The sequence below is a fragment of the Musca vetustissima genome, unplaced genomic scaffold (genome assembly GCF_032173495.1).
Source record: "Musca vetustissima isolate MV318-11 ecotype Yass unplaced genomic scaffold, APGP_CSIRO_Mvet_v1 utg13461, whole genome shotgun sequence".
In the NCBI taxonomy this organism is placed as follows: domain Eukaryota; kingdom Metazoa; phylum Arthropoda; class Insecta; order Diptera; family Muscidae; genus Musca; species Musca vetustissima.
Genome location: NW_026880779.1, coordinates 3,139 through 30,958, shown reverse-complemented (window position 1 = coordinate 30,958; position 27,820 = coordinate 3,139). Strand labels below are relative to the sequence as shown.

Below are 27,820 nucleotides of genomic sequence, written 5' to 3'. Positions count from 1 at the left end.
TTTTAACGTATTTTTTTTTATATCTATATTCTATATTGTTATTACAAATCATTTTTAACAAATTTTCATGTAATGTTTGGTGCATCAATGCAACGTTTGTGAGGACCTCTACATAATTTGTGTTAGTATCAGGAGATAATTTTTTTTGTAGATCTGATAGTCGATCCCCCCCATTTGTCCAATTCTGTAAAAGAGCTCTTTTTTAGTTGTGAGACATTAGGAGGGTAGGCAGGACACGCAAATAAAAATTGTCTGAAGGTATTTGAGGACCTATTCTGTGTCCTTTGCATGCACGAAAGTTTGTAATTTGTATTTAATGCCCAATTGGGCCTACGAAACGTTGATTGATCAACCAAGTTTTCTTTGTGGTCTAACGACCTTTCGATTAATATATCATTTAACAGCTTATTAAATTATTACGTTCCTTATTCATTTTAAACCATTGATTTTTGTTTAATTTTTTTTTATTTATTTAAATTTAGTATAGTAATTAGTAATAAGAGATACATTTTGAAACATTTGATTATATTAAAAAACCTAGAATAGAATAAAAAAATATGTACTGATAATAATTATAACGAAAAAGGATGAGCTGTTAAATTAAGATTGGAGGATAGGTTCAAGGTGAGGTAAGTAGTGTGGGGTTGTGCGGAAATAGGGGTCATCAGAGGAAAAGGAGGGAAAGATGATCATGGTAGGGAGGGCGGCCTAACAGGCCAAGATGGCGATAGTTTGAATGGAATATGCTGGAAATAGTTAGTAGTTTCCGTATTATGTTTATTTAGATTGATGCTTGTGTTTATTGTTGGTGTTCCTGAGCCAGTTGTCGGGATGGGACCTGCCCTAAGAGAGTCGGCCGAGTTGGTCGGAGCCACCTGGACATATCTGCGCTGCACCCAAGGGACACGTAACACCGCGACACCTTTGTACTAATGATACGTGACAATTATTTAATAAAACTTCCGATGTTGGTGCCAAATGAGAGCGGTGAACCAGAATTAGTGCCAAAGCTGCACATAGAAGATTATGATTTATTTAATCCACCCGATATTGATCTATCGATGTTGGCTAAAGTTCAGGCTGGTACTGTACAGGCCACACAACTAAGGGATGCAGGTGAGAGCGAATATTTTTTTAATTTGGAATATATTTCAAAGGAGGAAATCTCTGTCATATATTATAACTCATTCCCTTTCTTGTGCATTAATGCTTGTTCTATTTCCAGCAATATTTTGGCAATTGAACTTCAAACGTTTCCATCAAGATTTTCGAGATCAATGTATGATATCGGCTGTAGAAAGGAAATTGGGAGCAAGTGCTGCCGAATGTTTTAAACTTATACTAAAGCAAATGTACGAGAGAACCGATCCCTGGCAAAGAGTATGTTTACTAACAATCGTTTTAAAAATTATTAAATTTTATTAAAAATATTTACAGCAAGCTTCTAATCCCTTTACTATTGTCGAAGTGAAACATGTGGTGGAAAAGAACTCAAATAATTTGGATTTGATAAGGCATTTAGATCAATATGTGGCATTAATTGGTAAAGTAATTCAAAATCTATCCATTTGAAATATTTTAAACAATTCGATTATATTGTTCTTAGCCGATGACTCCCTGCATTTCATAAGAAAAATTGGTGAAATGGGTGGCGGTCAATATGTGGTAGATTTAGCACCCGCCTTTGAATCATTGGCCTTGGCATGCATAGAAAATGTCATTACCGAACGTTTTGGTTCGAAAGCATCGCGAATCTTTCGTGTTGTGCGAATGAAAAAATATATCGAACAAGAAGATCTACAAAAGGAGGCTATGGTACCGGCAAAAGAAGCGAAGCTTTTATCTTATAATTTATTTCAAGAACAATTTCTTCAAATTAAAACAATACGCAAAGCGGGGGGTGGTGGCACTGGACCAGCAAAGGCTTTCTATTTGTTTTATTTGAAATATAAACAGGTACGTATTTTCAAACATAAATTTTAGGAGTACAATTAAAATTTATTTTTGTTAATGTTTTCCAGATTGCCAAAATGTTGCTGGACATTTGTTTTAAGGCTTTATACAATGATATAACCCGTTCCAATTATGAGAAGAATGAACACAAACGTTTAATTGAAAAATCTCAAAAGTTGGATAGCATTGTTGCAACAATGAAAGAGAGAGGGGAATCCGAAGAGTATATTGCCGAGGTAAGTTACCCATATTAAATTATGTTATTCCAGTGTACTAACCGACGACCTAGAGTTATAAAATTGAACGAATATAAGAGATTCGGAATTTTAAGACACCGAGTTAAACACGTAGCCAGGCATAAAGCAAAACTGCACGATATAGGTGATCACGATCCGAAACGGCCCGAGTCTTACTCAGCCATCGTCTGTCACCATTGTGTAAAAGCAATAGGGCTGCTACAACAACTATATCGTAGACAACAACAAAAAAATAAAGTACAGGTCGCATTTATCATCCGATTTGGATGAAATTTGGCACAGCTCATTGATTTGGCCCAAGGACGAGCCCTATTGACATTTGGACAAATCAGTTCAGATTTAGATATAGCTCCCATATATAATATTATCTGATTTAAGGTAAATGGTGCACCAAAGTCCCTATATATCTTTCGATTTGCACGAAATTTGCCACAACTTATTGAATTAAGTCTGGAATGATGTGTGTTAAGATTCGTGAAAATCGGTTCAGATTTAGTTATAGCTCCCATATATATCTTCATCCGATTTAAGTTAAATGCTAAATCCAAGACCCTATATAACTTTCGATTTGTACGAAATTTGGCATAGCGTACTGAATTAGGCCTAGAATGACGTACGTGAAGTTTCGTGAAAATCGGTTCAGATTTAGATATAGCTCCATTTATATATTTTCGTCCGATTTAAGGTAAATGGTGCGTCAAAGTCCCCAAATATTTTTCGATTTGCACGAAATTTGGCATAGCGTACTGAATTGAGTCTATAATGATGTGTGCTAAGTTTCGTGAAAGTCGGTTCAGATTTAGATATAGCTCACATATATATTTTCGTCCGAAAATCTCTATATATCTTTCGATTTGCACGAAATTTTGTATAGCGCACTGAATTAAGTCTAGAATGCGTTAAGTTTCGTGAATATCGGTTCAGTTTTAGATGTAGCTCAAATATATTTTTTCGTCCGATTTAAGTCCCTAAATATCATTCGTTCAATTTCATGACAATGTTCCTTCGAAAAGGCAACGTCTGTTAGAAGACTATGTAGAATATACCCAAAGTGGTGGAGGGTGTCATATAGTCGGCCCAGTCCGACTTTACTATTTTCCTTACTGGTTTAATATAGAGTAATGGACTTAAATATGCCACACTCCTTAATTTCACTAATAACCCAATATTTTAATTATTTTCCATTTCAGATTCTTGAAACTCTAACCCCACCTGAACGAGAAATCTTGGATAAAGTGAAGAATCGCATCAAGACATTGTCCAAGGCGGAATTATCCCTTGATGATACCATATTTCTATTACAAATGTATTTATATCATTCGGCCCAGGTGTTTGTGGCACCAGCAACTAAAAAATAACCTTTTTTATTTATTCAATACAACTGCATAGACTTTGTTAAAATTATAAAGAAAAAACAACAACAAATAAAAATATTTTATATTAATTGTTTATTTTTGTAAAAAAAAATCGTTTATATTAAACAATTGTAAAACAAATACAATGTTATAAAAAATATATAATAATTTAAGTTAAAAAAAATTTTATATTTATATATAAAGACGATTGTGACAAAAGAAACCTTATACGTTTTGTTTTTTTTTCTATATAATATAAATGTATATGTAAGAATTAAAAAACACATTTGTCGGCGACTATTTACACATCGTGCAGGGGGTTAAAATAACTTATTAAATGCTTTTCTAGATTTTCCAAAGGAAAACTAGCATACGTATAACACATGTTTGTTTTCATTAAAAACTAAACTACTATTAGACTACACTAAAGTGGGTGGGGGAGGGAGGTGGTGGTCGTGTGAAGTTTATAAAAATAATAAACTAATAATTTTTATTTTTTTGTGACACGCTTACTTTTTTGTGATCAAAATAAACTACACAGATGGCAAATGAATTTGTATGTATGTGTTTGTGTATATAGATCCTTGGATTGTATGTATTGTGGTGTTTATGGGTATGTAGGACCTAACAGGTGATTGGTTATTGTGTGTGTGTTCTTTATATGTTAAACTAAAATATCTATGCTTTTCTCCATGTTTTGTACTCCCTCCTTTTACATGGCATTGCCATTATAATGTTCATACATATAATCCCAAAATTGTTGTCGTTCCAATTCCGGATTTGTTTTCATTTGTAAATTTGTTGTAATATCCATAAAATTAAGGCTCTCCATAACACCATTGGGCTCAACAGGAGACCATATTGTATTTAGCAAATCATCACTTAAATGTGGTGGTGTGGGATTTCTATAAAACAAAAAGAAAACAATTAATTTTTTTAATTTTTAATTAGTTTTTATGACATACCCATATTTAGCAAAATTGGTCCACATTCGCACCATGCGATTTTTGACTAGCACCTCCATTGACTTGGGATCCAAACTCAAATTGAAGAAACCAAATTTGAACAAATAACCCAATTCATCGCCGTGACACACACCGGGCCGCTGTAAACCCAACATTCGTTTGTATAGACCCAAAGCACCGTCGAAGGAGAATCGATACATATACACAGGCATATTGCCATATTTGGCATGATTGCGCACTGTACGTCTTATGCCGTGGACGAACATCAAATCGGTAAGTAACTGGAAAATAAAAACATTTTGGAATTGATTTATTTTCATTTTTTTAATTTTAAACTTTTAGATCCGGAAATGAATACTTCATAAATGGGGAATAAAAGAACATTAATGCGATCCCGAGATCGCATTAATTCCTCATCCAAACCCTGAAAACGCCACTCAGCAAAATCATCAAATCACCATTTGGTCACCAGTAGCCAACTTTTTAGAGGAACTGTTGCGACGGTGGTCTGATCAAAAGAAATAATTGATTATCATTTAAAAATCGAATGACGGGATGATTATATTTGGCGAACTGTGGCGGAAGGGAAATGAGCCAGCGGATCTGTATACCTTTGATGGCCCCTCCGAAGTGAGCAGTAACGACAGATTACCAGTTTAGTTAGAGTGTTAACGAAGACTGGGGTGTGAGTGACCATAACCTCATTGATATTTTGGCCGCTCCGAGGGGACGTACGCAGAGTACTGAGCGTTTCAGCGGTTGGACAGTGTCTGGTTTACCTACAGGGGTTGCGTAGCAGCTCTACGACAAGCACCTCGGGTTGGGGGGACAGCGTATGGCTTTTGTTGGGAACCTTCTTTCCGTTATTATCATTTAAAATATCGAATGACGGGATGATTATATTTGCCGAACTATGGCGGAAGGGAAATGAGATCTGTAGTAACGACAGATTACCAGTTTAGTTAGAGTGTTAACGAAGACTTCAACCTTTCCTCCAGTTGTTGATGAAATGAGGGAGCCTCCGGGTCTACATCGTATAGAATTCGTGGACAGTGTCTGGTTTACCTACAGGGGTTGCGTAGCAGCTCTACGACAAGCACCTCGGGTTGGGGGGACAGCGTATGGCTTTTGTTGGGAACCTTCTTTCCGGACTCCATCATTTCCTCCAGTTTTTGATGAAATAAGGGATCTAGATCGTATAGAAGTTGTGGACAGTGTTTGCCGTGTTAGAAGTAGAAAATCACCAGGTATGGATGGTATGACTGGAAGGATGATTAAAGCCATCTGGAAGGTCATACGGGAATATATCGAGTCCATTTCTCCAGCATTCGCCATGGATACTCCCCGCGTACTTGGAAGTGTGCCCGAGTTGTTATCGGGACATAAGTCTTCTTCCAGTTCTTTGAATGTTAAGGCTCAAGGAATGTTACAGCGAAGGCACGACCTTGTATCAGTTCGGGTTTACCGTGTGTTGATGTACCGTGGCGTGGCAGTATGTGCAACATAGCCTGAGTGGGTCAAATTCCAAATATGTCCTTGGCATATTTGTGGATTTCAAAGGCGTATTTGACTTCTCAAGGTTGTTAGAGGTCGGGTGTAGTGAGATTGTTCTTTGGGCGAGCTATTTCCGATATAGGAAGGCTTGTGTTGTGGAGGCCAGTGCTTCGGTCTGGAGAGATGTGCAGCGTGGTTGCCCACAAGGTTTAATTTGTAGTTCTGGTATATGTATGTGCTGTTTGGCCCCGTTCCGCTTGATCTTCTGGTGAGATGTAGGACTATCAAGTATAAACATAAGCGACTTTCGCTTCGCTTAAGTACGGGTTTCTTACTCAATGTATTTATACCTAAAAGAGGGATGGCTGAAAACTTCAATGAAATTGTACAACCGAAATTTTTCTAAGTTGGACCCTCATGTGTTCTACAGGTCAAATTATGTATACCCTCAAAACATTGTTTTCTTCGAGTCAATTATGTGGAAATACTTACCGCAATCATTTCATCCACAGATTCGATGCCCACATGCTTATTGCCCAAATAGAACTGACGAATTTCCCGCGTTACACGCTCACGATCATCGGTAACATTAAGGTCTCTTGGCACCAAACGGGTGAAATCATTTTCAATGATGTCCAATAACTGAGGATTTTTGCGTAGACCTAAAAAAAACAAAAACACACGCCATTAAATACATTTTCAAGATCCATCAAATTCTCACAACTCACGTCTAATAAACAACATAGCTTCATGGGTATTATAACCCGTCATATAGGGTATATTTTTATGGAATTTCTGTTGATCATACATATCCTGAGGACTTTCCGTGATTAGCGGAGCTTCATAATAAATTGGTTGTTCTCCGGGACGATTCCAATAACCTTCAACCACCGGGACAAAAGGTAAACCGACATTATTGCGAAAATCTTCTTCATTCAGCGTTGTGGGTGCAGCTTCGACCAATTTCATTGCTGGCACACGTCTTAGGAACTCTAAAATTTCAACAGTATCATTTGCTCCCACATAACCTAAATTAGCGGCTAATCTGTAGGCTCGTGTCATGGAACTTTCACCCATGGCCCAAGGGTTGAGAGCAGAACCACTCTCAGAAATGGCACGATGAAACAGCCCCTTGGCCAAGGGAGATAACAGCAACATTTGCACGGATGAACCTCCAGCAGATTCACCAAAAATTGTAACCTGATTGGGGTTACCACCAAAATTGGCAATGTGATCACGAACCCATTTCAAAGCAAGGATTTGATCTTTCAATCCTTGATTGCCGGGGGCATCTGGGCCAGCTGTAAGGAACCCTAAGGGGCCTAGGCGGTAATTGAGAGTTACCAACACCACGTTTTCGGCTACCAAATAATCGGGGCCATAAAGGAATGTGTTACCCGAACCAAAGGAATAACCACCGCCATGCATCCACACCATTACGGGTAATTGGGGATTACTGTAAGTTGGGAAGAAGAGGAGTTTCAGATTTTTAGTTTGTATGTTAAATTTTGGGATGTACTTACTATTCTCCCTTGGGTAGTTTCATGGTGAACACATTTAAAAACAGACAATCCTCATTGCCTTTAAACGTATCCAAAATCATGTTTTTGTGTGGACAGCTGTTGCCTTCACGCGAGGCATCACGTATACCAGCCCAACTTCTTTCCGGTTCTGCTGCACGGAATCTAAGGAGGGAACAAAATTAATATACAGCAGGGTCCATCTTCAATGGATAGAAAATCCCTCTTCCAAGAATGGAAGATAATGTCTAGAAGAGTGTCCCACTTCTATGGATAACAGAGAGTACCTCTTCTATGATAGAAGAGAGTCTCTCTTCTATGGATAGCAGAGAGTTCCTCTTCTATGATAGAAGAGAGTCCTTCTTATATGAGCTCTTTCTATGGATAGAAGAGAACCCTTCTTCTATGGATAGAATAGAGTCTCTTTTCTATGGATAGAAGAGAGTCCTGCTATGGATAGCAAAGAGTACCTATTTTATGGATAGAAGTGAATCCCTCTTCTATAGATAAGAGTGTATTTATTCTATGTGTAGAAGAGGGTCTATCTACTGTGGATGGAAGAGAGTCCCTCTTCTGTAGATAGAAGAGAGTCCCTCTGCTATGAATAGAAGAGAGTCCCTCTGCTGTGGATAGAATAGAGTCTATCTTCTATAGATAGTAGAGAGTCTATCTTCTGTGGGTAGAAGAGAGTCCTTCTTCTAAGGATAGAAGAAAGTCCTTTAACTTCGGATATAAGAAAGTCTCTCTTCTATAGGATAGAAAAGCAGGTCTACTAGATATTTTTTGAAAATAATCATTCCCTTCTTAATATTTACCTTCGATCACCCACTGGCGCTTGACCATAGCGAATACCCTTAAAGCTATAATAGCCACCACGTTCACCAGAACGGAATTTTTGGAAGCGGCCGCGGATTTTGCCCAGTGATGTGGTTACCACCACATGTGTGTCTTTCTGCAATTAAAAAAAAAACAACAAAAAAATAAAATTTAAACATTAAATCAAATTAGCAAACATTGTTTGTAATATAGACAAAATAACCTTCAAAAGCTTATATCACGATTACATAATACCTATGTTGAGAATTAAGAATTCGACAACAGCATGATGCAGTCAAAATAAATGTTAATGAATTGCCAAAAAATAATTTGACATCAATTGCCGCCATAAATTAACAGATAGCTGGACAATAAGCAAATTTGGTTGTTTTGAGAAAAAAATAATTCTGATATTTGGACAAAACGTTTAGAACATATTTCGCAATTGATGTCATGGGTGTATATTTGTGTGTGAATTTTTGCATACCTTGACACCGTTTTGTTTAGTTTACCATTTAAGACTTTACTGTGAAGTGTAACTATTGACAACTGTTTATTTGGCTATTTGAAATTGTATTAACACCTTGTTAAAATTCTAACTATTCTAAGAGGTGATGTTCTGATGGGTAAATATAGATTTGAAAAAAAAATATATACATAAAGATGAATTGAGGCATGATACAGACAAGTACGCTTATAACGAACACCGGTTATAATGAACTTTCTTTATAGTGAATGCATTTCCTGGTCCCGAAGTTTTTTTTTTATTTATTCGGGCCCAATTTTCAGTTTTCATTGATTTTAATTTGGCTATAACAAACTTGCTACAAATATAAATAATACTTAGCGATGGTTATGACGAACTGATTTGCTTGGTCACTACTTGTTCGCTATAACCGTACTTCACTGTATATATAAGATTAAATTAAACAAATTACATGAAAGTGTGAGTTTATAGATCAAGTTCTTCATTTGATAATATTTTAAATCGCTGTATTGGAATTTCATTAGTGTAGACCTGCACTTAAAGAATACTCAGATGCGTCCAGATTTTGATAATTTTTACATTATGGCACGATTTTTTGCTGATCCCCATTAGAATATTTTGGAGATTTGTCGGATTTTGAAAACTTGACAAAGATTACCCATTGATATTTGGTGGTACGATTACATATATTTTTAGGACAAAAATTAACATCGAGAGTCATGGAGAGTAGGGAAATTAAACTGGGAGCTGTGCTAAATCATAATAGGCCTTCAATTATCTGTGAATCCGTAATGCCAAGTTGTAGCCACTTTGTTTAAAAATAATTCAAAAACTGTTAAAAATATATAGAAATCAGATGTTCTCCTTTTGCGAAAAATATATAGAAATAATTTAATTTGGTACAAAGATTTCACACCCAATGATAATTCAAAATTACAGGCAATTTGGTGGAAAAAGCGCACAAACCAAAAAAAAAAACTGTATGGAAAGTAATCAAGTCTGGCTGGGCCGACTATATGATACCCTTCACCACTTTGGGTATATTCTACATATGTATCTTAACAATTTCATGTCAATGTTCCTTCGAGGGAAATTGATCGAAAAATATGTGATCTCTATGCTAAATTCCATTTCATTCGGACAGATGCATACAATGTCCATTGCATACAATGGGAAAAATTTATGTAAATCGATTTAAAATTTAATCTCAATCAGACACCTGTTCGAATTATATATGGAAGCTATGTCTACATCTGAGGTTTCAATTTGATACGTTGTGCAAAATTTCGCGACAGTCGGGCAAACATTAGAAGTTTGTGCATTATTTACCTATGTGTAATTATATCTAAATCTGAACCGATTTCAATGAAACTTGCCACAAATAAATTTATATTAACTTCAGTACATTGTACAACATTGTGTTCCAATCGGACAAACTTTGGGTCTTTAGTGCACAATTTACATACAACGAGAAGAAAATATATATGGGAAACTTAACATACATCATTCTATACTTAATTCAGGACGCTATACCAAATTTCGTGCAAATCGAATGATATACTTTGGTGCACCATTTACATAAAATCGGATGAAAATATATATGGGAGCTATATCTAAATCTGAACCGATTTTCCCCAAAACTTACCACTCATTATTCTAGACTTAATTCAGTACGCTATGCCAAATTTCGTGCATATCGTAGGATAAAAAGGAACTTTGTTCAAGGTATATATGATTCATCTACGCTATGCCAAATTTCACATGCAATTTATCGAAAGTTATATCGGATATATAGGTACTTTGGTGCACCATTTAAAAAAAATCGGTCGAAAATATATGAGAGCTATATCTAAATCTGAACCGATTTTCCCCAAAACTTACCACTCATTATTCTAGACTTCATTCAGTACGCTGTGCCAAATTTCGTGCAAATCGTAGGATAAAAACGGACTTTGGTGTACTATTTACCTAAAATCGGACGAAAATGTGTATGGGACTATATCTAAATGAACCGATTTTCACGAAATTTAAAACACATCACTCTAGACTTAATTTAGTATGCTATGGCAAATTTCGTGCAAATCGAAAGATATATAGGTACTTTGGTGCACCATTTACATTAAATCGGACGAAATTATGTATGGCAGCTATATCTAAATCTGAACCGATTATTCCCAATTTCAATAGGGTTCCTTGGTCCTTGGTCCAAATAAATGAGCTATGCCAAATTCGAATCAAAAATGCGACCTGTACTTTGTTTACAATTTAACATAAAAAGGCGGACGGACATGTATAAATCGATTCAGAAAGTGATTCTATGCATATTCTCAAAAGGAACCATGGGTCTATCTCGATTACTTTGGCTATTACAAACATATGTACAAATACATAATACCCTGTACCACAGTGTGGTGAAGGGCATAAAAAAATTGGCCGCCATTTTCAATCCACGCTATTGAACTTTTACTTTTTTCTTGCAGAATCGTAATCAGCGCCTTCGAGACCCTTACATTTGGTATTTATTTCATAGCCTATCGCACTAATTATGGCCAAAAAATGGGATATGTGGCCAAAGGTTCCAAAAATGTGATCTTTGGTTCAAATCAGATACTCTGTTCGCATTCGCAGGATAATTATGACCAAAATATTCTCATTTTCGAACATGATTAAAGTTTGGAAGATAAATATTTTTCTCATAAGGCTGAGGGTATAATTACAGGAACTTACTTTGGAAAATACGAGTGAGAAATTCAAAATATCTGAAATGCGGCATCATTGTATGGAAGCTATTTCAAAACACTAACGTATATTGTTAATTTAAGTACCAATATGCACACTTATAGAACATATTTCTGAAAACACCTCCTTACCACAAGTATATGTACACTAATTCGCATACCAAATATTAAGACTCTATATCTATTAGTTCACAAAAATAATAAATATTCTAAGTTTAGTATCATTTCGTACTCGTTCGTTAAATTTTTCTGAAAATTAAAAAAAAAACGTCGTTCATACTTCAACCCCATTATGTGGGGTTCAACACATTATGTGGTTCCCATACCCTTACCAAGCTTCTTGCTATATTTCCGCCCCCAAAACAATTATACTCACATCAATATGAGGATGTGTTATGAAATGTTACAAGACTCCCGGACCTATTTCTGACGTCAAGTGTTTTCACATGCCTATAGGTTTACTCATTCGCTAAATATTTGCAATCTTACCGTTCTTATATTTGGTATGGACGTATAGAAATCTATTTCTGTTCTCAACTGTCTATCCGTCCTTTTGTTTCTATAACTGTCTCAGTAGAAATCGTTGATGTGTTCTGGTTGGAATATGTACATGTCTCTTTAAGAAGACTTCCAAAGGCGCTTTTTAAAGTTTCTTTAGGAAGAATTTATCTCTGGTTTGTTCGCCTCTTGTGAGACTTGGCATGATATATTGCAAAGTACAGAAAGTTTAACTGGGGAAATATTTGCATAACATTTGACCCGTTTTCGGTAAGGATTCAACTGTATTTTCCAACCGAAGTGCCTGTAATTTGCCGGGTTTTCGAAAGAGTGACAAACATGTTTGCGGAAAATGTTGAAAGTTGATTCATTTTGTGATATAGCCCCCATATAAAGGTGGCGCCCAATTTGTCGGTATTTTGAAATATCTGTAAATTGGCATTCCGTGATATAGGTGGGTAAAAAACTTATCGATATTGGAGTTTTGTTTGGCCTGGCCAACTTTGTTAGTTATAAAAATATTAAGATTTTGCTAAGCAGAATTTTACATTTTAAGTTTATTTGCCAATATTCGGCATATGCCGTAAGACTGCCAAAATTCTATGCAAAAGACTGAAGCATAGAAACAAAAAAAAATTAAACTCTAGAACACTTCTAAAATGAGTACTTGAAACAGCTACTTAAAATGGACATATAAACGAAGACCTTGTTTCGTTTGGTAACTCAAAGTGGTGGCTTGTTACACCTGTTCTTGTAATTGGCATTCGGACGGCACTTCCATATGTAGATGTAAAGGCAAGTCCACTATTTTTTTACAAAACCAAAACTATGCAATTCTGTGTCAATGCCTGCCAGAGCTCGTATCGAAAAAACGACGAAGAAACTCAGACAACTGGTCACTTAGCCTTTCGTTTGTCTAATAAAGTTTGGCTAAGTGATCGGTTTCGGTTTTTTTTTTGGTACAAAAAAGCGCCGTAAGAAAACTGCACGGCCAAGTTATTTAACCGTAAGCTTTTTTATGAAGTTTGACATCAATATTTTTTTGTTGGTGTCGTTGTCGTTACTCTTAAACTTGTTCACCAATATAAAAATCGAATTGAAAATTGTTGGCTTTCATTCGCCATTGAAGTTCAATACAGCAGTGCGCATTGCAACATTGAGTTGTTGGTCGGTTGTTTGGGTTACGTATTGCCGATCGATGCCTTGTGGTTGTTGCTGCGTCTGCAGCAGTTTTTTTTGCTGTTGTTTGGAAACTGGTCAGCATTTTTCGGCGGAAAACTTGTTGTTGTTACATAAAATTGATTGGTGGTAGTGTGGTTGTTGTACGTTTTGGTGATTTGCTTGGCAGTGTAGATCGAAGTTATTGGTGGAAATCTGCTGCTGTTGTTATTGATAAGTATGTAATTAATTACAATGTGAAAATGAAGGTCGTTCACAATATAGCCTACATAATTTTGGGTATTTTTTGAATTTTTGATATTTTTTTTAATCGCTTGTTGGTGTTACAGCCATATTGGGAGGGCTGTAATATGTTCGAAAAAAGTGGCGCAATTTTTTTCAAATAATTATATTGATTAGAGAACAGAAGTATTGTTCTCTGGATAATAAAAGCCAAGGTATTCATCATTACAATATGGCCTTGTAAAAAAAATTATTAGGATGGATGAGTAGCTAGGTATCAAAAACTCTAAGAAAATGTGCCAGATTCAATGACATCAAGTAAAAGTGGGCTTAAGTTCGGTCCAGCTTTTTATACCCTAATAAAAACTAAGGGTTCTGAAGAGGATCTATGGCGAGGTTCGAAACTATAATGCCAAAAATGTCATATTTTCCCCAACAACAATAACAAAATGAAACAATTAAAAAAGTGTCAGTCGGTGTTGCCGACAGATAAATGCCCTCAGCCTATGGTTTGCGGAGGTCTACTCAATCAACACAGGTTTTATCAAAGAGATTGTAAATGTATTACCTTTTGCAAACTTTGGATCAAGTCGAATATTCCATTATCTTGATATGGGATTAAAAAATAATGAAATTTTCGACAAAATTTTGACCATTTTGTGTGGGAGGAACCAAAAGGAGTGGGCTGATGGGCCCCACCTTCGAACTTGATTCAAAGTTCGAAAGAAATATTACGATGTGTACATTTTGTAATAAATCGGACATTCCATACCATTGTTATTGGATGAAAAAATTGATGGGACACATCGGTCCAGAATGAGTACAGAGGTACCAAAAGGAGTCGCATCTTCAATATTATATATGTTTTGTTACAAAATTTGGATGTGCAAAGTTTGGTTTAAATCAGATATTATAAAATTCATTTTAGCACAGTTTGGACCATTTTGTGGGTGAGGTAGCATCTTCTAACTTTTGTTGATTTTGAAAGAAATGTTACGATATGCACAATATGGTTCAAATCGGGCCTAATAGTGAAATATAAATATTGCAAATTTTGACACTTTGTGGGGGAGGTAGCAGAAGAAGTGGCCAATGGGTCTTGATCTAGGTTTGATAAGTATTAAAGGCTGTGCAACGTTTGATTCAAATCGGATAGTCTATTCGCATAATATTATAAAATGTTGGTGAGGTCGTTCTGGTACCAAAATTTTCCATCATCGAACTTGGATAAAAATTATCATATTATGATAAGCAAAGTTTGGATGAAATCGGTTACTACCTTCGAGAGTTATGTACGCACAAGCCGATCTGAATACAAATTTTCTGAAACGGATTTAGCCAAAAGAAAAATGGGGTCTAAAACCAATATTTCAATGAGGCACATTTTTGCCGTATCGAAGTGTATATACCCTCATTAGCCATGAGACTGAGGATAAATTATGCCTGGCTATAAATAATACAAATAAAATATTTTAGTTCGTTTTTCTCTTTCCAGTTGAGATTAATGATCCAAGTTTTTGGAAAGAAAATGAAAACCAGGGGGAAGCGGCTCATCAGGCATATTGGGCTAAATGGCTTTACAAAGGCCGTATGCTGACAATTTGTATTTCTATCGAAGTTACAGCGAAATTTCATCTGCAAAGAAATTTGAAAAATTGTGAAGGTTCGACATTTGTCTTCACTTGTAGCGACGGATATTTGTCCACACACCTAGTGATGTACGCATATTTTTATGACACCTTCGAATGTTTCTCAATGCATCAGAACGCCAAGTAGTCTGGCAATATTTGTTATTTTGGGAAGGACAAATCGATAGAATACTTGGCACCGACCCAACTTCAGTTGGAGATAAGCAATCTAATAACGAATGTTGTTCACAGAGACTGGAATATTGTTCGATGAAATGGATACGAATGTGAATATGCGGGAGATACAGTCTATATATGACTTTATAGAAATTTTGGTGAGGGACGCACCCGATGAAGTGTAAGACGATCCGGTGGTTCGGGATCGGTGGATGGAGAAGAAATTCAATATGGTAGGAGGGTTTAGGCCAGCCCAAGAACAAATTGGCGGTCTTCAAACGGCATAGGAGGAGGCGCGAAAAAATCTTAGGTCAACGAAGGTTGTGTCCAATATGCTATACGAAGGCTATGAGAAAGAATTGGAGGAGAAAAATCGTGACGTGGCGGAGTCATGGGCATGAAATAAGGAGCTAGAAGTTGCTCTAAAAATATCGCAAGATGCTAATGGTTGTCTTAAAAAAATTTTGCAGACAATGTATAAAGAGGCTAGCCTCGAATTGGACTATGAAGTTTACGAAAAAGGTAAATGGCGTGATCAATAAGCCGATAACAGCGGCCGAAGATTGTGAGCCGCTAAGAAAAAGCGATTACAGTCCACGGTGAAAAGTTTTGTGGATGTGCCGTCCTGGAAGATGGCCAAATGTAGCGAGCAGTTAATGGAAAATGGTATGAAGCTGAATAAAGGAATTTCCGATGGTCCAGCCTTAAAGAGTAGCTTGAAAGGGCGATTGCTTAATTGAAGAAGAGGAAGAGCGGAACGGCGTCATTGGAAGGGGCAGACAGTAGAGTATGAGAAATATAAAGAATTGCGGGGTTGTAATTTGGGCGCCGCGGAAGATGTTCACGGATAAGTGAACAGTTTTAGTTGCAAAGAGGGGCCTGTACTTTGTCTACAATTTAACATCAACAGATGGACGGACATGCATATCTCGACTCAGAAAGTGATTCTATGCATATTCTCAAAAGAAACTATGGGTGTATCTCGCTTCCTTTTGCATGTTACAAACATATGTACAAAGACATAATACCCTGTACCACAGGGTGTTGGATTGGATTATAAAAACATGCAGCACTTTCAATTCTTCACGACGGGAACATAAGCCAAACGTTCCTTTTAAACAGCATTGAAACCTTGATTGTGTCTAACACCATAACCCGAAACCTACAGGTATTCAGAAGAAATATCTCAGGTCCATATGCAGAATATTCTAATCCAACACCATAAGTAACATAGAGCTGTGGAACCTAATTAACCGGAAACACATACACAAGCGGATTAAACGGAGGAAATCGAAATTGATTGGCCACACCTTAAGAAACAATGTCCATTGTATAACAAAAATTGCCCTTAAATTAAATCCCCAGCATCAATAAATCGAGATCGATCAAGGAACACCCGGCGATGAACAATAATTCAAGAACTAAGACAAAATAACCGTACATGGATAGTAGTTTGGCCACCTTGGCGATGTTTGTGGAAATCTAAAGCTCTCAAGAGGAGTAACAGTAAAAAAAACCCTGTCTGTACAATATAGGTTGTAATTAACGGTCATAACGCAGTTATTTTTACGTTTTTCGTGAAATTTTGAATTTAGTTCAGATAATAATAGGTTAGTACTTAAGTGGTCTATACATTCTTAACTTATTATTTTATTTATCTGCAGGAAATTACAGTTCAGTGGCAGTTCTGTAGGGTGACATATGGTCGATCCCTCCGACTGTTACTGTTCAAAATTTTGCTGTAGATGTATTTTATAATATCATGCGAACGGAGTATTGCATTCCAACCAAACATTGCACAACCTAATATTTTATGTAGTAGATCTCTCTAAAATCTTTTTAATCCAAAATGGTCAAAATTTAGATGAAAGTTAATTTTATAATATCATCCGAAAAGATTATCCGCTTTGAATTCAACTTTGCACAACTTAATATGTTAACCATGCCTGTATAAGGTGGACTTATCGACCCACTCCTTCTAGTACCTTTGGAAATCGTAATACTTTTCCAAACCCACATAAATTTCTAAGATGTGGCCTATAGGGAAACCTTACCTGGCACCTCTCATGTCGTCTAAAATTTGTTCAAGTGTTCGGAATTTTTTTAGACATTCTGACGATATTAGGGTTATCCGTGGATACGATACGATTTCAAATTGCATACGCTTCTATGAAAATTTGTTGACATGGATCTGCGAATACAATTTGGCCTGACTGGCATATTCAATATTTTACTTCAAACTTCGGGTACAGCCTGCATGTATTGCGATTCTAACTGATTTCTTTAAATCTCATAAAGCTATTGCCAATGAGGCAATAAAACGGTTTTACACTGACCACGTAAAATAATTTATTAATAAATATTATATTTAATATTTGTTTACTTTCCATCCACTGTGCCACACCTGTTTATAATAATTGCTAAGTAGAAGCAACGATTTTACTATAAGAATTTTGTTAAATATTTTTTTGTAACGAATAGAAAATACGTAATTTTATGCGGTGGCCTATGGTGGTTGTATGTGAAGGACATACACATTCATTAGAATGTACTAATCGGATGTACATTCTAACAAAGAATGCAGTTAAATGGTATTGAATTGCGTGAGAAATTTATTTTTTTAAAAGCTTGTGTTTGTCTGCATGTCCGGTGCACACAGCTTAATATTCAAATTAATTTTTTTCATAAAAACAACTTGGAACCGGCTTTTGATGTCATAATTTTAATTTTGGCTACTTACACGAAATGATCGGACAACTTCTTGTACCACGCGCATGGCGCGAGATGGCAGTAGTTGTACTAATGAATTTGGATGTGATGTCAGTGTCTTCCATGCTGTTGTTTCCTGAAATAAAAAGAGATGGAATGGAACAATTATGAAATGGTCTATGAAATGATAAGAGCCAATTTTGTAAAATTAAATTTTTGGAGATAAATATGTAATTTAATAATTTGCTATTGTAATTTTGAGTAATGTAAATGCTTTATGGAATGTGACATACATTTTACTACACGTTATGAATCTGTTGTACCCTTTCTATGTAATGGGGGTGTTTTACAAAAAATCTCGACAGTAGTTCTGGAGAATTTCATAAGAGGAACGTATGCTTAATATTAAATCTCATAGCGTATAAATCAATTATACGCTATTTTGTGCCATTTAATTATTCATACGCCCTTCATCACAAGATGGAGTGACAACTTTCAGGACAACTTTTGACAAGAAGGCATTGATATAGCCCTCCATAAAATTACTTGCTTTAAATTATGAATTGACCTTTAAGGAACGTATGATTAATATTAATTTCTATCTCACGTACATAATTCATATGCTCTCAGGGAGTGGACCCATTTAATAAATATTAATAATACGCATTGGAAAAAATTAAAGAGGATAAAAACACTGTTCAACAAATTTATTTTTTTAATAATCTGGAAATTAAAAAAAAAATAAATTAGAAATATGATAAAGGGACTAAAACAGAAGACACGTGTATCGGCGTTTTGAAAATTTAGGTCGAGAGGTAACCTAAAAAGGGAGGGCAACATTTCAAAAACATTTGTGAGCGGAGCAACATAGTCGCACGGGGCCGACCATACGATACCCTACACAACTACCAAGTAACAGTTTTATTCCGAGCCTGGACAATATTTCGTAATATTTGCACCCTCTTGCCCGATTAGAGGTCAACAGTACCTGACACATTTTACGAATATTACTAATATTCAGTCCAGCCCTTCTAATTACTTGTCCATATTCCCCTCACCGTAGGTCCTGTTGTGATGTTCGGCTTATTATTGAGGTCTTTAGATCAACTCAAAAAAAAAAACACAAAAAAATAAGTTTTTGGTCCATTTCCAACCCACCAAAAATTAAAGGCGTTGTTCTTGGCCATAACATGAACCACATGGAAAACTTCAAAGCAACCAGTGCTATATTTCGGACCTCTAGTGTGGTAATATATGAATACGAAGATGTCGATAAAATCGGAGAAATTATCGAAGTTGGTCGGCATGTTAGCAGTCATAGCAGCGCCTAGGAACTAAAAATCGACCATAAAACTGTTTTAAACCATTTACACAAAGCTGAATTCAAAAAGAAGCTCGATGTTTGGGTGCCAAAACAATTAACACAAAAAATAGGATGGATCGAATTTTCATCTGCGAAGCCTTTGCCAAACGGAATGAGATATACCCATTTCTTAAACGGATGGCGACTGGAGATGAGAAATGGATCACATACGATAACCCTGTGCGAAAATGAACGTGGTCAATGAGCGATGAAGCACCTCAAACGGTGGCTAAACCAGGACTAACGGCCAGGAACGTTCTGCAATGCTCTTGGTGGGAATGGAAGGGAATTATTTATTATGAGTTGCTTCCTTATGGCCAAATGCTAAATTCTGATCTCTACTGTCAACAACAGCAACGCCAAGAATTGCCAACAGGAGAAGTGTCGTGTTCCACCAGGACAACGCTAGGCCACACACATCTAGAGTGACTCGCCAGAAACTTCGGGAGCTTGGTTGCGAAGTTTTAATGCATTTGGCACCAAGCGATTATCATCTTTTCTTGCATTGCAAAATTTCTTTAATGCTAAAAAAATTGGTATCTAGGGAGGATTGTGAAAATCGACTACTAGAGTTTTTTGCGAAGAGAGAGCAGGAGTTCTATGAGAGAGGTATTATGAAGTTACCTTTAAAATGGCAACAAATCATACAGCAAAACGGTGCATGTTTGCCCCAAATCGGACATTCCGAAGCATGTTAAATAAAGTCCTATAATTCATATAAAAATAATGGTTTCATATTCTTTGCCCCGATCCCCTTCTCTATGTAAAATTTTGCGATGTTCGGGCCATAATTGCGGAATCTAGAGCGACCAAGAAGCCCGAAAAAAATTAAGTAATTTAAATATAAATATTAACCGATCTTTACCAAAAACAATAGGGGTCTTCATTGGCCAGAATCCATCCTGCATGCAAAATTTCGTGAAGATGTCTAGATCGGGTCAGAATCAATATTTCGCGGTGTTACAAACTCATGGGGTTGCACAAAGCCTGACAACAAAGTTGTTTTGTTGAATAGACAAGGATACTGTCAGTACAGCAAAATAATGTGTTGCTTGCTAGACAGTTCCTTCTGGCCTGCCACCTGCCAAGTCACCCCAACCACCACATAATGGTGCAGGATCCTCCTCCACGACACATCCGGAAGGACATCAGACACTTCCGAAAAGACATTTAAGACGTCATACCATCCGATTGTCATTAGCTGCAGGTCTGAAACAGCTGCACACTCGAGCGGTGAATCAAGCCGTCGACGGATACTGCCTAAATAAAGTCCTTAATGAACATCCCCCAGCAAACAGTGACTCCGAAAAGTGCCTTCCCAGATCCACTAGAACTACTCTAGCACAACTTAGATCTGGCTGGAGCACCATTCTAAATAATTACAAATCGCGAATTATTTCCAGCACATACCATCAGTGCCCACATTGTCACAGCACTCCTCATGACACAAATCATCTATTTTCTTGCCCAGCCAGGACCACAGATTTGCGCCCTGTGGATCTCTGGGTTAGACCAGTGGAAGAGGCCCAATTCTTGCAGCTTCCCACATAAAGTATTCGCATACATATATATTCCAACATCTACACATACACACACATAGCACAATAACCCACACATCATCATAACCACAATACCCATATCCCATCATCACACAAATCCCGCACACTTTCCACACACCATTAGAGCAAATTATTAATACCTCTACTACATCTACATGGAAAAAACACATGGTTCCAGCCGAACTGTTACAAAAACAAAGTGGTTTAGGGTATAAATATTCGGATTATAGAAGATCAGAATATTCTACAAAATTTTTTGTCATAAAGTTTTACTATAACAGAATCTGTTTAAACGTCAAATATCTTAAAAATACGAAACACATTTTAGTGTTAAAACCGGTCTTATTCCGAGTTTGTATCAATTTTTAGCACACTAGATCTTATTTTAGGAGGATGGTATAAAGGACAAACATATTCTCTATGAAATTATAGTATAAGTCACTGAATAAGAGAATTCGCTATATATAATATATACCGAATATATAAACGTAAATTTGAGACAAACATTCAAACGTAAACATTCAAATGTCGATACACGTGTCTTCTATTTTAGCCCCCTATAATATTTTTTAGAGTTTCGGAATATTTTTTGTGTTGCACAGTGCAAACCTATAGCTGTTTTTATTTTACACCTGCCTTTAACAATCAATCCCTCATAGTAAATTTCACTTTTGTAAAATTTCCCCTAATTAATGTTATTAACATCATTGTAAATTCTCCATTTTTTCATACAATTACAAACCAAAATATTTTTTACAATTTTATTTGCTATTCAATATTTTTATGAGGGTATAAAATTGCTGCATAAATGCGTTCGTTCACATTGTCTATAAATTCATGTTTGGGGCATACCAAAAACAATACAAAGATCGACAACAAAAACAACAACAACAGCAAAACAATCTGTATTTGTTCAGATGAAAGTTGTCCCCATTATATCATCATGTTTACAATTACAACAACAACAAAACAACAAAAATAAAAGAAAATACAAAAGGATTGCTGTTAAATTGCGTTTTAGCTTTTGTCTGGATTGTACGAACAATTTCTGGAAAATTATTTTACAATAATTGAATATGAATGCTTAATGAATGTAAATGAAAGAAGAGAAAAGTGGGTTTGTTTTGGTGTGGCGGATAATAAAAAACATAATTTAAATGTCGTTAAGCCGAACTTCTTATAATTCGTATACCTTACATTCTTACATCAACGTCATATATATATATATATATAAACTATTTTTACTTCGGGTAATGTGGACTACGCGTCTAATGTCTACCACCGCCATATCTTATAAAATGCTTGAAATATGACAATGCCGTCTTGATATATGTTATCATAATAATTGAAAACAAACATCTAACATGATTTTGAACTTTAGTTCTTTATTTTCCGTATATACGTTTAGTTGTAATTACAATCGAAAACTATTTTTAAATTAAAAAAATTAAAGTCGGGTAATGTGAATCACTATAAAAAACGCACCTTTTCATGGTGACCCATATTAAAAATATTGTGTGATGAGGTATTCTGTCCTCCGAAAACTCGATAAGCTAGGACCTTTAAATACTAGTCCACATTACCCACCAAATAATTTTTTTGGAAGTTTTGAGTTTTTTCTCTAATATTATGCAATAATATTTTAATAGTCAAATATATATAATGTTTGAACTGGAATATATATATAGACAACATATCTACTATGTTTATATCCTTCACCACACTGTGGTTCAAGTATTATGTCTTTGTGCATATGTTTGTAACAAGCAAAAGGAAACGAGAAGACACATGGTTCCTTTTGTGAATATGCATAGAATCACTTTCTGAGTTGATTTATGTATGTCCGTCCCTTTAGTTTTGTGAACAATGTACAGATCGCGTTTATGATTTGATTTAAATGAAATTTTGCACAGCTCACTTATTTTGCCCAAGGACAAACCCCATTTAAATTTGGAGAAAATCGGTTCATGTTTAGATATAGCTCCCGTATAAATTTCCGACCGATTTTATCTTAGTGGTGCACCAAACAGCCAATATTTGTCCAATTGAAACAACATTTTATACAGGGTAGTGACTTAGGTCCATATTGATGTATACGAAGTTTTGTGAAACTCCGTTCTGATTTAGATATAGCTTCCAAAATCCCAAGGACAGTTCGATTGATACAAAATGTTGCACAATGAATTAAAATAGGTCCATATTGATGTGTACGAAGTTTTGTGGAAATCGGTTCAGATTTAGATATAGCTCCCTTATATATTTTCGTCCGATTTGATCTAAATCTAAACACATAATATTTCTCCGATCGAGACAAAATTTTGCACAGAGTACTGAACTAGGTGAATTTAATGTATGTGAAGTTTCGTTGAAATCGGATAATTCTTAAATATAGCCCCCATATCAAATTTCGTCCGATTTTATGTAAATGGTGCATCGAATAGCCCACGTTTATTCGATTTACACGAAATTTGGCAGAGGCGAGTTTAGAGTAATGCGTATTAAAGTTGAAAAAATCGGTTTAGATTTTTCTTACAGGGTTTGTTAATATCTTTGTTACGCTGACAATATCAAACAAAAGAAAATGGTGGTCCACATTACCCGAAGTTCCTCTAAAATTATTTTATTTTTTCCTCGGTATAATATTTTAAGAAATTTCTGATTATTCCTTACGGGCTATCTCTGTCTGTATGCCATTGCAAATTTAATATTTGCAAGTTGTTTAGTATACCTTTAAAATATACTTTTTAAAATATATTTTGAATTTTTTCTGGAAGGAGTTTTTGAATTTCGGTGGGAAAATGTTGTCAAAATCGTCAAAATACCGAAAATGAAGCTGGATCTTTAACAACATGTTGTTTTTACGTCAACCACTGGCCGATACGAAATATTGCTTGAAGTTCAAGGCAGGGACGACAGGATAGCTGATAAACAGTAACATTGGTATAAATTATATTGATATATTCGGATAGGGACATTCTAAAATAGAGGTGGAAGTGGGGCTATTTAGTTGTTGACGGAAAAATAACTCAACTCTGGTAACATCATATTGTTATTTAACAACAGGTTATTACGTTTGTCCGGTTCCAAATGGGTATACTTTAAATGAATGTACCAAAACTGAATTGTTGCGAACTTTAAATACCTTCTGTTTCGAAAATATGACTGTATTTGTAGATCTTCTAAACATCGTATAAGATTTTTTCTAAAATCTCAAAACCCCAAGACTTAGAGTCATATTAAAAACTCTTATCTATCTTTAAATACCGCAATTTGAAAGACCAATATTTATTAGTTCTGTATTTGACTCTAATCAATAAAAATACGAAAATTAGTAGGTAGTGGTGCTATGAATAAATATTGACCGATATAAAGTAGCGAGCCATAAAAATGCAACGCTTTGGCCATGTTATATATAATTACTAATATTAGGTTGGGGAAAAATAAATCCATTTTTTATATGAACTATAGGACATTATTTAACATGCTTCGGAATGTCCGATTTGTTATATGATTTGTTGCCATTTTAAAGGTAATTTCATAATACCTCTCTCATAGAAGTCTTGCTCTATATTTGCAAAAAATCTAGTAGTCGATTTTCACAATCCTCGTTGGAAACCAATTTGATATCATTGAAGAAATTTTGCAATGCAAAAAAAGGTGATAATCGCTTGGTGCCAAGTCCAGACTGTATGGTGGATGCATTAAGCTTCCTAAACAAGTTCCCGAAGTTTCTGGCGAGTCACTGTAGAAGTGTCATCTACAGTCACCATCCGTTTAAAAAATGGGTCTATCTCATTCCGTTTGGCCAAGGCTTCGCAGATGGAAATTCGATCCATGCTATTTTTTTTTTTTTTTTGTTAATGGGTGTGGCACCCAAACATCGAGCTTTTTTTGAATCCTTCGTGTAAATGGTTTAAAACTGTTTTATGGTCGTTTTTTAGCTCCTGGGCGATGTTACGACTGCTAACATGTCGGTCAACTTCGATCATTTCTCCGATTTTATCGGTCCATATCCAGACTGTATGGTGGATGCATTAAGCTTCCTAAACAAGTTCCCGAAGTTTCTAGCGAGTCACTGTAGAAGTGTATGGCCTATCGTTGTCCTGGTGGAACACGACACCTCTCCTGTTGGCCAATTCTGGCCGTTTCTGGTCAATTGCTATCTTCAAACGGTACAGTTGTTGACAGTAGAGATGAGCATTTAGCGTTTGGCCACCGTTTGAGGTTTTTCACCGCTCTTTGACCACGATCGTTTCCGCACAGGGTTATCGTATGTTATCCATTTTTCATCTTCAGTCACCATCCGTTTAAAAAATGGTTCCATCTCATTCCGTTTGGCCAAGGCTTCGCAGATGGAAATTAGATCCATGCTATTTTTTTTTTTTGTTATTGAGTGTGGCACCCAAACATCGAGCTTTTTTTGAATCCTTCGTGTAAATGGTTTAAAACTGTTTTATAGTCGATTTTTAGCTCCTGGGCGATGTTACGACTGCTAACATGTCGGTCAACTTCGATCATTTCTCCGATTTTATCGACATTTTTGTAATGGATTTCTTTTTTCCCAACCTAATATTTGATAATTATAATGTAGACGCTGTCCTATATTGGACGCCAAAAAAAGATCTGAAAAAAATGTATTTCAATTAAAAAATTGTATTTGCGTTTTTAGGTTACAGAAGACGACCCTTAAAGTTGTCATGCTTTCGCCATGACCTAAATTTTCGAATGCTGTAATATATATTAAGGAGACCCCCCATTCTCGGTGTAAAAATGTAATGATTTAATTCGAATCTACCCCAATTGAAGAATGTCTCTACAAAATTTCAAGTGAACATCTCAAGAACTCTTGAAGATGTAGCCGATTTTCAAAAAAAAAAAAAAAAAAAAATCAAAGGTCCGCCATATTTCTAATTTTTGAGCGAAGTCAATAATCCCTTGGGATTTCCGGATTCCGATGTTTCAGTGAGAAGTTATCATGCCCGCCATCAAAAATAATATATAAATAACCAAATTTTGCAAATTACATTGAAGACCTAAATAATATACTTATAGGGGTGATCGTAAAGCTTATGTCAGATATAAAATCAAAGTGATGACAAAAACATCTTCAATAATGCTGTATTATAGTGTCGATGGTATAAATACTGACTACAATACACGTAGCCTCTTTTTAGATGGGCAAAGGCTCACTCAGATATTCCAACACAAAACAAATAAATATCTTCAGCTACAAACGTAGAGGACTATATTGTCTCATAGAAAATATAAAGTCATTTGCATAAAATGTTAATCATTCCTAAAAGTTACACTTTACCCAATTTATGCCCACTTAAAAGTCTAACAATTCAGTTTATAATGCGTTACACCTCAAAGCCATCATTTTCTAAAACTCTCTTTCACTCTCTCACCCTTACCTCTATTGTTGAAGGATCCAATGAGGCGGAAGTTGTTGAAACAATGGCATATTCAAAACTATCCCAATCATCGTTGTCGATGTGAATGCTATTCGAGGTAACTGGTGTTACGGCTGGGCTAACGGTAGTCAAGTCCACAAGTAGATTTTTTTCTGTTGAAGTGGTTATGTTGGGCATAACCGGGGGCATTAAAGTGCTCACAATTGATGGTGGTGGTGATGGCGTTGAGACTTCAGATGACGTTGGCGGTGATGATGGTGGCAATGGTGTTGTTATTGTTGTCATAGGTACATCTGTTGTTCCAATTAACAATTGCGATTCACTAATATTTCCAAGTTTATTTTCACCGCTCGGCCCATTGCTGCCATTGTTCGGCTTGGCCTGTTCATGTTTGAAATGTGTGGCCGATATTGCGAATGCCAACAATGCAATGGACACGCCAACAGCCAATGCTGCCGCTAGATATTCCAAAGAGCGACGACAGGTCATTGTTGCAACGGTCGTCGATCGGTTACAGAGTCCAAGAGGGTTTTCTTTTTTTCTGTTATTACCACCGGGTTAGTGGTACTGATGCTCATTGAAAATCAAATGTGCGAAGAAAAAAAATATATATAAACACACATATGAAATAAACAACAACATAAACACACACGAATATTTTTTATTTTTCGTGTAGTTTTTCGTTTTGTTGTTGTTATTCGATTTTCTTAATTCCGTTTAACGTAACAAGGTACAGTGGTTCCGAAAATTTGATTGACGAAATGCTATGCAGACCATTATACACACTCATTGTGCGGTATAAAGAACACAAATATAACCCCATGTGGCTTTATAAAGACCTGTGGTCTCTATACAGCCCCATGGGGCTTTATAAAGACCTGTGGTCTCTATACAGCCCCATGGGGCTTTATAAAGACCTGTGGTCTCTATACAGCCCCATGGGGCTTTATAAAGACCTGTGGTCTCTATACAGCCCCATGGGGCTTTATAAAGACCTGTGGTCTCTATACAGCCCCATGGGGCTTTATAAAGACCTGTGGTCTCTATACAGCCCCATGGGGCTTTATAAAGACCTGTGGTCTGGGGCTTTATACAGCCCCATGGGGCTTTATAAAGACCTGTGGTCTCTATACAGCCCCATGGGGCTTTATAAAGACCTGTGGTCTCTATACAGCCCCATGGGGCTTTATAAAGACCTGTGGTCTCTATACAGCCCCATGGGGCTTTATAAAGACCTGTGGTCTCTATACAGCCCCATGGGGCTTTATAAAGACCTGTGGTCTCTATACAGCCCCATGGGGCTTTATAAAGACCTGTGGTCTCTATACAGCCCCATGGGGCTTTATAAAGACCTGTGGTCTCTATACAGCCCCATGGGGCTTTATAAAGACCTGTGGTCTCTATACAGCCCCATGGGGCTTTATAAAGACCTGTGGTCTCTATACAGCCCCATGGGGCTTTATAAAGACCTGTGGTCTCTATACAG

At 36.2% G+C, this 27,820-nt stretch overlaps 2 protein-coding genes across 2 annotated transcripts; one reads left to right on the top strand and one right to left on the bottom strand.

The window, feature by feature from the left end:
- Positions 1-914: 914 nt before the first annotated feature.
- On the top strand, positions 915-3,568 carry LOC133326600 (DNA-directed RNA polymerase III subunit RPC3-like; the record flags this gene model as incomplete). Its single annotated transcript, XM_061535229.1, has 6 exons — positions 915-1,116; positions 1,226-1,380; positions 1,438-1,543; positions 1,607-1,956; positions 2,022-2,189; positions 3,401-3,568. Coding segments are annotated over 6 exons (1,149 nt in total), but the record flags the coding sequence as incomplete, so codon positions are not given.
- Positions 3,569-4,273: 705 nt separating this feature from the next.
- LOC133326601 (juvenile hormone esterase) lies at positions 4,274-26,550 on the bottom strand. Its single transcript, XM_061535230.1, has 7 exons — positions 26,335-26,550; positions 8,360-8,496; positions 7,548-7,709; positions 6,753-7,480; positions 6,517-6,686; positions 4,531-4,811; positions 4,274-4,470 (listed from the first exon to the last, which is right to left on the bottom strand). Exons 1-7 carry the CDS (start codon positions 26,521-26,523, stop codon positions 4,278-4,280), a joined length of 1,860 nt encoding a protein of 619 aa, XP_061391214.1. The 5' UTR covers positions 26,524-26,550; the 3' UTR covers positions 4,274-4,277.
- Between the last annotated feature and the right edge of the window lie 1,270 nt (positions 26,551-27,820).